This window comes from Corylus avellana, chromosome 8 (assembly GCF_965113065.1).
Source record: "Corylus avellana chromosome 8, dhCorAvel1.hap1.2, whole genome shotgun sequence".
Classification (NCBI taxonomy): domain Eukaryota; kingdom Viridiplantae; phylum Streptophyta; class Magnoliopsida; order Fagales; family Betulaceae; genus Corylus; species Corylus avellana.
In genome coordinates this window covers 23,184,969-23,198,711 of record NC_142497.1, presented here as the reverse complement: position 1 = coordinate 23,198,711, position 13,743 = coordinate 23,184,969, and the positions used below count along the sequence as shown (strand labels likewise).

The 13,743-nt window shown below is 35.4% G+C and overlaps 2 protein-coding genes across 2 annotated transcripts; both read right to left on the bottom strand.

The window, feature by feature from the left end:
- On the bottom strand, positions 1-3,255 carry LOC132164323 (peroxidase 4). Its single transcript, XM_059574816.2, has 4 exons — positions 2,994-3,255; positions 2,384-2,575; positions 1,752-1,923; positions 1-727 (listed from the first exon to the last, which is right to left on the bottom strand). Exons 1-4 carry the CDS (start codon positions 3,222-3,224, stop codon positions 339-341), a joined length of 984 nt encoding a protein of 327 aa, XP_059430799.2. The 5' UTR covers positions 3,225-3,255; the 3' UTR covers positions 1-338.
- Positions 3,256-9,631: 6,376 nt separating this feature from the next.
- Positions 9,632-12,845, bottom strand: LOC132163618 (peroxidase 4). Its single transcript, XM_059573969.2, has 4 exons — positions 12,445-12,845; positions 10,992-11,183; positions 10,728-10,896; positions 9,632-10,270 (listed from the first exon to the last, which is right to left on the bottom strand). The coding sequence occupies exons 1-4, from the start codon at positions 12,676-12,678 to the stop codon at positions 9,882-9,884; spliced, it is 984 nt and encodes a 327-aa protein (XP_059429952.2). The 5' UTR covers positions 12,679-12,845; the 3' UTR covers positions 9,632-9,881.
- Between the last annotated feature and the right edge of the window lie 898 nt (positions 12,846-13,743).

The window sequence follows — 13,743 nt, the reverse complement described above, 5'->3', positions numbered from 1 at the left end:
GAAACACTTCAAAAGAGACTCTTTATTGCAATAACCCAAAAACAGATTTTTACAAATAACTCGGACCAACATATACTTCCAAACAAACAGGGAGCTTTTTGCTCTTTTATCAAATAAACTAAATTAAAAACATAAAACACTTACGAAACACTTTAAACATCAAATCACTTTTTAATAAAAAGTAAAAAATATTGTCTAAAATATTTTTATCAAACGAACACAATTAATGCAATATTTTCTTTTCTCTCCAATATTGGGAAAAAGAAATAATCTTCACCATTGTCATTTATTTTTTTAATTTATTTTCACTGGGATTAATTTCCATCACCCAGAATTAATCAGTTGGGCCTCCGACAGTTCTTCCTAATCTCACCACTCGATCCAGTGAGGGGCTCAATGTCTCCCATCTTGATCATTGCCGCGACAAAGTCGTCATAGAAGGTCTTAGCATCGTTGCTGTAGGTTCTAACCAGTGAATCGGTGGATCCACCGTTGTACAATTCTTGGTCGGAGTGGAGAAGACCCTTTTTGTTGATGAGGTTTTGGAAGTATTTGTTGTCAAAAGCAGTCGGCGTCTGGAGGTCTAGCGGCGCAAGATTCTTCCGGCCGCCGGTATTCCTTGGGCATTTACTCTGCCTCAGCTTCGCAAATGATCTATCAATATTGGTATCATTATATATGCGGCTTCTGATTGTTCGACACTGTGCTAGCCCAATTGTGTGGGCTCCTGTGGTCACGTGTACAATAATATGATGAGAAAGCAATTTTCGGTGTTAAATCATCACTTATTAATTTAATTAAAGATAATTTTACTTTAAACCCATAAATTATTACGCAATTTGATAAGTCATTTCAAACTTTAAAACCTCTCAATTTGAACTCTTGAACTTTCAATCGCAGTCAATTTGAACCCCTTTGTCAGATTTAGCCCTTAACTTCTAATGACAATACCTAAAAAGACCAAAATATCCTTGCTCTTCGTTTTTTTTTACTTTATTTTTTTTTAATTTTTAAATTTGAAATTAAGGGTAAATTTAGAATTTTATAAAAATGTCAGGGGTATAAATATCATTGTTTCACTTTTAACGTTTAAAATCTGACAGAGGGGTTCAAATTGATTGCAATTGAAAGTTCATGAGTTTAAATTGAGAGATTTTAAATTTTGGGGGGCTTGTCAAATTGCGTGGTAATTTAGGGATTTAAAATGAAGTTACCACTTAATTTAAGTAAGGGAAACTTCACTTTGATCCCCTGAATTTTCACTCGATTTTACAAATTCCTCTGAACTTTTAAATTTCTCATTTTGACATCTAAACTTTTAATTACTCTCAATATGGACCCTTCCGTTAGATTTTAAACATTATATGACGTACGTTTATACCTCTGACTTTTGTATAAAATTCCAAGTTCCAAAACGTTTTTTTTTTTTTTAAATAAAAAATGAAAATCAAGGATATTTTGCTCTTCTTTCTTTTCTTTTTTTTTTTTTTTTTTTTTTTGTATTTTTAACCGCTAAAATTAACGGAAGGGTTCTAATTGAGAGTAATTAAAAGTTCAGAGATTCAAAATGAAAAATTTGAAAGTTCAGGAGGTTTGTAAAATCGGGTGAAAGTTCAGGGGATCAAAGTGAAGTTTCTCCATTTAATTATCTAATTAATATCTTAATACTATCATTTTGTTTCAAAGTAACTTTAATAAATCAAACCTATATAGAGACAAAATTCGAATTGAAGACCAATAGAGAGGCGTACCAGATAATGCAACCATGTCGGTGGGAGAGAGACCTGTATCTCCGAATCGAGAGATGAGGGTGCGAAGGTTAGAATTGGGAGAAGGCAAGAAGTCGGTATTATTGGCATCGAAAAAGCTGGCTGTCTTGGCGTCTCTTCTTCCAACTTTAACGTCCCAGCTAGGCCCTCCAAGCTACAACATGCATGGTTCGAATAACAATACTAATTTTTAGAATATTAATTAAATAATTAAATTAATTATTTTATTTAAGATTAAGCTTTTGAAGTGAGTTTAAACAATTGTCTTTGCAATGCACCTCTCATTTTAATTAAACTGTTATAATATTCTCAGTATTACGATTGGTTTAGTTTTCTTGTTAGGTTTATTCTCAACCTTACTTAGTCTAGGGTTTACTTAATTACTCATTACTCATAACATTTCAATAAATAAAAACCTATGTAATATTATTTAATATACTTTAATACAATCAAGATGTAGCATTTCACGAGCTCTCTCTTCTCTCCTTCTCCAATCATATATTTCTGTGTAACGTTTTTATGTGTTGAGTTTTTACTTATTAAGAGGTCATTTAACACTAATTAAAAAGATCCAGCCGGTATAATTAGTAGAGATTTGTGTAAATTAAACTCACAATTACAACAGAGTCACGAGAAGCAATGGCTAAGATATCAGCACACGACACAACTCCTGGGCAAACTTTCTCCACCTTCGACTTGATGTCATCAACAACCTTGAAACCCCTTATCGATCTGTTGTTGGGACCTGCTGTCTTCTCCCCTGTGAAAGAGGACGTGTCATCGAGGAGTACCGACCCGTCACAGCCCTGTCAACAAGTATGACGGACAGCCATAAAAACAAGTGAAACTTTGTAGAGTTTTGACTATTAATTGCATGCCGCGTGTGTGCTCAAGCTCTAAAGTTATATTAATAAATAAAAAATAAAATTAATATCCATTTAGTGTTAATTTTCAACTCAATCACCTATCAAAATATACCATTTGATCCATAAGATTAAAAAAGTTACATATTATTTTATCTATAAGATCGATTTTATTGGTTTATGAATTTCTTTGAGATACAAAATTTATAAATAGGAATTTTAATAATTTGGGACTGAAAAAAAAAAAATAAAGAATGTAATATAGAACAAGCTTTTTATAAATTATAAGTAGATAAAGAGAAAACTTGCTGCTCTTTTTTTTTTGAGCTAGCTCTATAGATAGAGACAAAAAGGAATTTACATTGACAAAACAGTCGTGGAAGTGTAGGCGAAGAAGAGAAGCACCCAATCGGCTTTCTTGTGAAATCGCAGATCGAACAGCCGATTTCACGGTGGTAAAAACCATCGGACATGTTTTAGAGTAAAAACTTGTTGAGAGGTTAGCAGAGGAGCCCCCCGTGAAAACCCCCAGAACAACAGCGAATGCGAGTATGGCAGCTGCAGAGAAGGAGGAAGAAGAAGAAGAAGCCATTTCCTTTGTTAAAATGGAAGAAGGTGGCGGGTGGTGGTGGAGGTGCAGAGAAATGGTGGTGGATATATGCCGTTATATAGCCGAATAATGGTGGATATTTGCATGGACCAAAAATCAGTGGGGTATTGATTGATTAATATCTGATAATGACTTACAATTTATTTATTTATTTTAATTTTTTAAAATTAAAAATTATAATAAAAATAAATAGCAGAAATTAATTATAAGCTAATAATCTATTTGTCTAACAACACAAGCACGTTGTTAATTAGACAAACAAAATTCAAAGAAATAGGTTGACATTTCAAAGTACGTACGTAGAAGACAGTGTCGTGGACAGAAAGAAAGGATGGAACCCACGGCTAATTGGAAGAGTCCTTCCCACAGCATGCACATGGCACATACTATATTAATTATGCGTCAAACAAAACACAAAGGACGCAAATTGGAAAGCAAAAGAAAGAAAGGAAAAGATCGACTTCGAGTCCAATTTGTTTTCTCTCTGCACGTACAAAGGGATCGAGCATTCAGTGATTTTTTTGCTGTTGTTATTGTAGTTGTTGTTATTTTCTTTTACCTTTTAGTTACTATTTTAATGCATATTTTGATTATAGAATTTATTTTTATGAACATGATCGAGTGGCTAATCGATCTTCTAGATAAAGTAAGTTAGGAGTGAAGCCTAATATTTTTTGCTAGGTATTCGATCTTGAGACTATTTTTATTAGCATTGGAGCGTCGTATCAATTTTAATCCAAACAATTTAATTAAACTCGTCAACCTTATTCACTAATTTTATATCTAAATTAATTGTCAGCGTATTTGAGCAAAGCTACAAGATACTTAAAAGATACTATACGTGGGCGTGTGCAGGTAGTGGCTAAGAAGGTGCTCTCTAGTCATCGTCAGACAGTTGAAGCTATTTATAATTGTGAGGATTTTAGAACCCAATTTTAAATTAGTCATCGTCAATCATTTTAGAATGAATGAATGATTCAAATCCAGTCGACACATGTATAGAAAAGAGATAAAAGTAATGCACAAGGGTGGCCACAAACCACTCGTCATTTTCAATTTAACCTAATTTTGGGCCATTTATTTAAAATAAGCTGCCTAAATAAATAAAAAGTATTGCACCAAATTTCAATCTGCTTGGCCCCAAGTCCACGCCACCCATGTGATTTGCTTTTACTTTTTCTTATTTGTTGCCTTAATTTAAACGCCACCCATACGAGAATTAAGTTGATGTGTTTTAAATGACTTTTCATGTAGAATATGTTAAAGAGAAGGAAACTTGAAGTTTTCAGTTAAATAGGCTTGCTATAGTAATCTTATCAACCTTAATTAGCATCTTAATTAGGAGGTACACGTAGTATAGGGAGGTAGATAAGTCCTTTATGAGCTACTCGGCCATGTGATGTGGGGGTCACGGGACATACTAAATTATCATGTATTAATTGTCAATCGTTACATTTCTATATCAAAGCAGACTTTAAGATGTAATGGTTATCTCATATCTCTTGAGGCTACCGAGTCACGCTATGATGTTTGATGGTTTTTTCCACGAAATATTGATTCTGATAATTAATGATGTGAATTTGGGGTGAATTCTCTCCCAATGAAGAAAATGATGCGGACTGAATAGCCAATAACTTCATGAAGAAATTTGAGGGAATGAGTTTTGTTTGACCGGCATGCAAAGTTCGCTTGACCGAATCCACAAGGTGTTCCTCGGTACAAATTTTTGAGAGCGTCGACGGTTGATAACTTGGTCAAAATTCCTTTGTCCAAGGAGATGAGGTCCGCTAGCTAGCTACTACTGATTCCCGATATTTTAGTTAAATTTCATTTAATTGAGAATGCAAGGTTTTGTCTCGTTCAGCCAAACTTAATGTTTGTTCGATTGGGATAATGATAAAGTAATTTTGTAATTTAATTTTTAAGGCTGCGACTCTACTTCTATTTAAGCCTTTATAAAGACAGCTAATTGGCTGCAAGACTTTGGTAATTTTTTTTGAAAGAATATTATAAATATTCATTATTTTAAAAGATCCGTCAAAAGATCACACAAGAATGGTGGTAGATTGTTCCCTTCGTACAATATCACCTACACTTGGTAAACCTTATCCTCTGAATATGTAGCAAGTGAAAAAGTCTTCATGTCTACCGACAATCTGCCTTCAATAGCCCCTATGCAGTTATCAATATCACGCGACTCCATCGATGTAAATAAGTCTTGATAAAAGTTAATGAATGCCTTCTCCACCCCTTGTTGGGATCTACAAGTACGACCCATGCGGTCAACAATTTGCTCAATCCAGTTTCGAAGTTGTCTCTGATTTGCACAGGTGTGAAAAAATTTGGTATTGTGGTCACCATCTCTCAACCAATTCTCCTTTGCCCGTTGTCACCATTTGACCTCTTCTTGTTCTAGCATGACATTTATTTCTTTTGAGCACCTTTTCAACTTGCATGTTGAGTGGATTTGCCACTTCTTGAATTTTCTTTAATTCTATTGCCTTCTCAAGAATAATTCTTTCTGACAGTAGTTGTTGTTTTTTGACCCATTTCTTGATGATCTTCTGACATCCCTGTAACTTGCGTCTGAAGACTGTCCAGGGTTCCTTTGAAGGATATCGCACCACCCATGCCTCATGAACATTTTTTTGAAAATCCCCATTCTTGGACCATCCCGCTTCATAGCGAAAAGGCCTCCACTTTTTCCTTCTAGGTGTCTCCCTCTTGTTTATAGTAAGAAGAATCGGAAGATGATCTAAACTACAACAAGTCAACACATCCATTCCCACATCCCGCCATAGAGCACTCCATTCCATATTGGCCACTGCCCTATCCAATCTTTCCAAAGTGTACTCATTACCTGGACGCCCATTATTCCAAGTGTACTTCGGGCACGTGAAACCTAGATCATTAAGTTGACAATCCTCTAAAGCACGTTGAAATGCTGAATAATGAGTCCTTTTTTCTCGGCTAGATTCACTATTCCATTAAAATCCTCTACACAAACCCATGGAATGGTTGGAGGGAGTTGAGATGTCTAAGAAGAGCCCAAGATTATTTCCGTTTTGCAGTATTTGGGTGTCCATAGAACCCGGTGAATTTCCATTCGGGCCATGTACCACAACTACCAATCACCGCATTTATATGTCGGCAGCTATAATTTTGGATGTCAACATTTAAAGAATTTTTCCACATCAACAATAATTCACCACTACGACCCACACTATCAACTCTAAACAAATAATCAAAACTCAATTTTATTCGAATATAATTGCAATTTTTATTTTGTGTTTTGGTTTCCATAAGAAAAACCAAATCGGGGTCCTTTTCCTTAACTAAACGGCGAAGGTCACAAACTATTCGAGAGTTTCCAAGCCCTCAGCAATTCCAAATTAATATAATCATGGGGACTTCACAGCCCCGCCTGAACAACATGAGCATTAGAAGTTACAATTTCCGAAGTTCTTACTTTTTTCCTTCCAGCTGGGGCACCGTGATCGAAGTAGAAGTGCAAGCTTTGCTGTCCGTGCATTTTTGCGTGGTTGACACTTGACAGTAGCAGAACCACGTCGTTTCCATCCAAGAGAGGGAGTTGTTGTCGCAGAGTTTCCCTGGGCCCTTGTGTGTGGACTGTCCTGCATGGAGCCTCCAGATTTCAGTTTTTTGCATGGCCCGGTTTGGTTTGAGGAGCCCACGTGTGCCAGTTTAGGTGATGTGGCTTCTCCAACAGCCATCAAGCTCTTTTTTTCTCCCCTAATATTCCATACTATTTTTTGCTGAATATGGTTCCATTGGCCCATATATAGTTTACCTGATCGCATTGCATTTTCTTCCCCATGGTATTCTGCCAGGTTTGTGTTGTTGCTGCTAGAGTGTTCATGCTCTCCCTGCTTGGAAAGAAAATTACTCTCCATTCGATCTCCCAAGCGGCAATCTCCCTTAATGTCGTTCTTTCCTTGCATGGGAGGGTTGACATCATCACGCTCACCCAAACAGCTATCTCCCTCAGTAACGAGCTTGCCTTGCATGGGGGAAGTGGCATCTTCAAGATGCTCCCATAAAGGGGTAAAGGGGTCTACCAGGTTTGGTGAGTTTCCATGTTGTCTTCCACTTCCAAAGAGGGAGGTCCCAGCTCATTAGGAAAAAATCTCCTCTTTTCGGCTTTCCCAGCGGGCGAGGATTCTTTGGAGAGGAAAGCACAACGTATACTTTCCTTGTCTGGCACCGCTAGATATTTCTCTTTCCCCTTATTTCTTCCCATATTGTCCCCCGAGTAGCTAACCGCCTCATTATCGCCATCAGCCATCAATGGTTCCTTAGCTCCAAAAGGAAAGTCCTTCTCTGTGTCATAATGTGCATGGGCTGTGAAAAACGCTATGCTGACTCCACAAACTTGTTTATCACAATTTATGCGGAATTAAACTATGAAGTAATAAACAATTCAATCACCCAAAATATATAACGCAATAAAGAGGCGGACACAAGTATTTTGGTTACGAAGAGGAAATCTTTTAGAAACCAATCTAAAAGTAAAACCTCTCCGGAGCAGCCGAACCCAGGAAATCAGTATCAAAAGATTATCCAGAGATTACAGATACTAGGAACACTTACAACCCTTTGCAAGACCTTGGCTCTGTAAGATCGACAAGCCTACAACTCGTCTCTTTGCTCACAATCTTCTTCAACGTGATTTTCCTTTACCGGACCCTTCCGATAGATTTCTCAACCGTAAATTTATCAAAGAAATAACTAAACTCTAAGAGATTTAATTTAAAGCTTACCACATATGATCTCTCTTAGCACAGCCTCCGACGAACTCTCTGAGAGTGAAAATTCGTGCCTCTCTCTTCTATAATGATGGATATATACCCCCGACAAAACCCTAGACCTAACCCACTTAAAATCATGTTTTTGGGCCTAAAACTTATGGGGTGTCCGGATATGTTAATGGGCTGTCCGAACACGGCTTTGCGGAGCAAAATTTGAGTTTCTAGAAATGAGGTCCGGACTCGGAGAAGGCATGTCCGGACATGGGTGAAACAGCATTCTGGAAATGCTGTCCAGTCTTTATCAACAGCTCCGATCGATGGGCGTTTGTGGTCCGATTGAGCTAAAATTTTGCAGGAACGTTCATAACACATGAATCTACATTATGAACGGTGGAGATTGGATTCTGAGCATTCTATATCAGTGTTTGAGCCCGTGAACAGTAGCCTCTGCATTTTGAAACTGAATTAAGCCAACACAAGAACTAACAGACTGAAATCCCATTATTATCTCTAGTGGTTACATTCCTTTTTGAGACCCCATTAATGACATCCCGCCCTGCCATTTCCGGCGCCGATGATCAGAAAGCTTCACGGCTCACCCCCGCCCCATGTTCTTCAGTCCCTTCTCTCAGCCTGGAACACCTTTTTTCTTAGTTATTGAATAAGAAACACTTTAGGTAGAGTTTTTATTCAGTTTTTTGCAATTAGAGTTGTAAGTTATTGTGCTTGTTGATTCAACTTCCCATATTAGAGCACATCCTCAATGAATGCAAAATGCTGCACATGATCCACATATGCAATTTATTATTATTATTATTATTATTTTACACAAAGTACCCATTTAAAGAGTTAATATGTAGTGTTTGTTTTTCAAATAAAAAATAAAAATAAATAATAATACTACTCTTTACACTTATTTTATATAAGTGTATGTAATAGTCGACAACTTCCAATAAAAAAGACTTTGGGGGGGGGGGGGGGGGTGGGTTAGCACCCAAGAAAGGATTTAGGGGGTAGTTCTAACCCCCTAAAAAAATATTTTGAGGGAGGTTTGGAAAAAAAAAAGAAAAAAAAAAAAAAAAAAGGTTGGTCAAACCACCCTTAGAGTTGAGGGTTTGGTCACTCTTCAGCCTTCTTTTATTTATTTTTTAATTGAAGAATAATTTAGACATTTCAAGTAGAAATTTGCTTTTCAATTTTAAAGCCAAACATTAATGAAACTAATTGAAAATAAATAATCGTTTAAACCAAGGCCATAAGCCCATTAAGATTTAGACCCATCACGATAAGTAATCGTTTAAATAATTGAAAATAAATAATCGTTTAATCTTTCAATTTTCGTCGTTGTTTCTCTGCCATGAGAATAAGTACTCTCTGAGCGCCATCTAAATTCCAAGCCCTTAAGCCCATTATTATTTATTTTGTTGATATGATAAAGCCAATAAGCTCTTGAAATCGTCCTTCCTTACATATATATATATATATATATATATATATATATAATTGAATTAATAAGATAATTTCTAACTTTACTTAAATTAAATTACATAAAATAATGTCATAAACAAAACCTTTATTCCATAATGACATAAAAGTAGAAAGGAACGGTGGGCATTGAAATACTTAAAGGAGACTCTTTATTATTACAATTACAATAAGCTTTCTACAAACAACGTACTCACACGCCACTCCTTTCAACTTTGCAGTACTCCAGGTACCGTATTACAAACAAACACGTAATTTTTTTTTTTTTTTTTCACAGAACAAGATTAAAGTAAACAAATAAACAACTTGGGGATTTTTTTTTTTCTTCAATCGAAAAAGAAATAATCCCCAGAAATTCATTTTAATTAAATTTGTGAATTATTAGCTAGTTGGCCTTCCTACAGTTCAACCTAATCTCGCCGTTGGATCCAGTGAGGGGGTCTATGTCACCCATCTTGATCATTGCCGTGACAAAGTCGTCGTTGAAGGTCTTGGCATCTTTGCTGTAGGTTTTAACCAGTGAATCGGTGGATCCACCGTTGTACAATATTTGATCGGAGTGGAGGAGACCCTTTTCCTCGATGAGGTTGTCGTAGTATTTGTTGTCAAAAGTTGTCGGGGTTTCGACGTCTAGAGGCGCAAGATTCTTCCGGCCGCCGGTGTTCCTTGGGCATTGATCCTGCCTCTTCTTCGCAAATGAGCTGTCGATGTTGGTCTCGTTATATATGCGGTCTCTGAAAACTAAACACCTTGCTTTCCCAATTGTGTGGGCTCCTGTGATCAAGCATACAAAGGATATGCATGAAAAAACAGAACGTTAGAAATTATATTTTGATTTTATTACCATTTATTTCTTTATACATTTTGCAACTCGTGGCTCATATTAAGCCCAAGTAAACTGACGTTATTGAATAGGGTATTTTGAGAATTTTTTAAGATACGTCTATTCAATTAGAGTTTGAAGTTTTTTTTTTTTTTTTTTTATATATATATATATATATAATCCTATATCATTAATAACAAAATATACACTCTTTGTCGAAGTAGACACATTTCTGAAGTCCGTTAAATTTATGTCTCAACTCTTTTTTAATCTCCTTATTTCGATTCTATATTATTCATCAATTATTTAATTATGCACGTTTAATTTAATGTTTTTTTTTTTTACCTTAAAATTTATTTAATAAGTAGGTCAGATAAATTACAGAGAAGGGGGAAGCTAGGAGCATACCAGATAAGGCAACCATGTCCTTGGCAGAGAGACCTTTAGAGCTGAATCTATTGATGAGGTTTGCAAGGGTAGAAGTGGGAGGAGGGATGACGCCACTATTAGCATCATTAAGGCTTGCTGTTTTGGAGTCTCTTCTTCCAACTTTAACATCCCAGCTAGGCCCTCCAAGCTGCATAATATTTAACCATCTTTCCAATTAATTAAAACGATCATGCCACTAATATATAATTTGTAGAGATTATGAGTTTATAGACGATAACTCACAATTACAACAGAGTCACGAGCAGTAATGGCTAAAATATCAGCACACGACACAACTCCAGGGCAAACTTTCTCCACCTTTGACTTGATATCATCGACAACCTTGAAACCCCTTACGGATCTGTTGTTGGGAGCTGCTGTCTTCTCCCCTGTGAAAGAGGACGTGTCATCGAGGAGAATCGACCCGTCACAGCCCTGTCAACAAAGCACGACAGACAACCCTTAATCTACTGAATTAAGACAAATGAAAGAATGTGAGAATGGTAAATAGCATTCAATGTAATTGTCGTGTCATTTTGGATATTTTTGTAAATCTAAATATAGTTTGTTAAAACTACATTTTCAGAGCGTGACTGACTCTTAGAAATTGATGAGATAGCATGCACCGACAGGGCCCGTAGAATAGGATAGGGATAAATAAATGATTTATGTAGACATCTTTTAATTTTTCCCAACAACTCAGCTTGACCATTTACATCTTTGCAGGTGTTCAAGCTCTCCCCGTGAGGTCTTGTCTTTGTCTTAATCCTATATCGAGTCTGTGTCCAACATGCCTTTTACTACCCACCAAACACTACTTTCCTTTTTTCGGATTAATTTTTATAACATTGCGGGGATACTAATATTACACGCATACCAACAGACAAACAACTTTTTCACCCTTTTATTTTTATTTTTTATTTTTTAATATTATATTTATAAGAGAGAGACTTGTGGAAGAAAGAGAGAGAGAGAAATGATAAAAAAATAAAAATAAATAAATAAATTTGTAAGGTGAATAGTATATATAGAGAAAGGCTTATTTACTGTTTATACTATTAAAAAAATTACTCTATTGTAGTAAAAATTTGCCCATAGTAATTAAATTTACCTATTATAAATAATTTACCTATTTTACTACAAATGCTCTAAAATGTTTGACACCATTACATTTTTGCCCGGAAATGTTAAGTGTTTTTTTTTTTTTTTTAAGATTCAATGAAATAAATAGTATTTAATTAGTTATATTTAAGAGATATTATTGTCTTTTTACTTTTTTGAGGAGATACAAATATTTTTTTAATATAACTAATTAAATATTAATTCATTTTTGTTTTTTTTTTCTTTTGTATTCTAAACAAACATAAAAGATTAATTTTCTTTACTTAATTAAAAAATAATATCCGCGTAAGAAAAACATATAACATTAATCATGTCTGCTACCAATTGAGAAACGACAAAGGAGAAAGACAAAAAATATCTTATCCACACGTAGTTTCTAGGTAGAGCAATAGTAGGAGCACCACATGTTGTCGACCTTTCTTAACTTTTCTTTGACACACACACTTTACATACTGGAACTTTAATAATTGAAGACTCCCAAAAAAAAAAAAAAAAAAGTATACGCTTAATAATATAGAACTTAAAAATATATTAAATACAAACCAGTGGATAGAGACACAGAAGAAGAATTTACATTGACAAAACAGTCGTGGAAGTGCAGGCGAAGGAGAGAAGCACCCAACCGGGCTTCTTGTGCAATCGCAGAGCGAACAGCCGATTCCACAGTGGAAAACACCTTCGGGCAAGTTTTAGAGTAAAAACCTGTGGAGAGTTGAGCAGAGGAGCTCCCCGTAAAAGCCACAAGAACAACAGCCAATGCGATTATGGCTGCTGCAGAGAAGGAAGATAAAGAATAAGAAGAAGCCATTTCCTTTGTTTTTAAACAAAACGAAGAAAATGGTACGTGTACTGGTTGTGGCGTGTGCTGAGAAGAGATGGTGGTGGAGATGTGGTTATATAGAGGGGGAAAATCAAATCAGAAATGGTCAATGTTTTCAGAGAGGCAGGTGAGGACCTTTTATTTAAGACAAGTACTTGCATGGCAGGGTCTACATCTAGAAATATAAAGAAAAGGTAATTAAACAACAAGGATTTGATCGATTAATACGCAATAATGATAATCGAGAAAAAAAGGTTTACGTGGGTTGAAGTGGTAAAAGCATGCATTAAATGAAATCAGTGGGGTACGCCCAATAATATCGTTGTGTTTGTTTAAGACGCCAACCACGTTCTTATAATTATTAGACAAATTCAAAAGTTTACAACCCAATTTGCTCAAAGCGAAGGAAAGATTGACATTTCAACCGGCCTCCATTTTTTGATCCCGTCAGCTTCCTTAACGACTTTATTTTCTCAATATATATATATATTTCAAACACTTATTTAAAATAAAAAGAAATTTTTTTTCTGAAAATGGATTAATTACAAGCATAGTGTGTTGAGAAGGTATGCGTGCACTTTTGCTCTTTTGTCCACTCGAGTGGAATACTCCAGAATCAGATAATTAAACAGGGGGAATATCGACATAATAGTTGTCATTTGTCAGATAGAAACTTTAGCGGAAGAAGATAATCACAACTCAATAAACAGACAAAAGAAGGGCCGGCTTTTCTAATTTTCTCATTGCTTGTCAATTATCAACCAAATAATGCATATTTATTTTAATAGAAAAAAATATATCAACACCTTCATTCCAGCTTTCTATTCTTCTTCTTCTTCTTCTTCTTTTTTTTTTTTTTTTTTTTTTTTTTTTAAATAGAAGAATGTGTAAAACAATTTTTCGTATCTCCTATATTAACAATATTTTAACCTTTTGGATTAATCTTCGACTGTCAATGTTTGTCTTATAGAACAGTGTGAGTATCATCAATACCCAACAAACAATACCTAATATTCATGTATTTTTTGAACATTTTTTTTATTGTTATTTTTC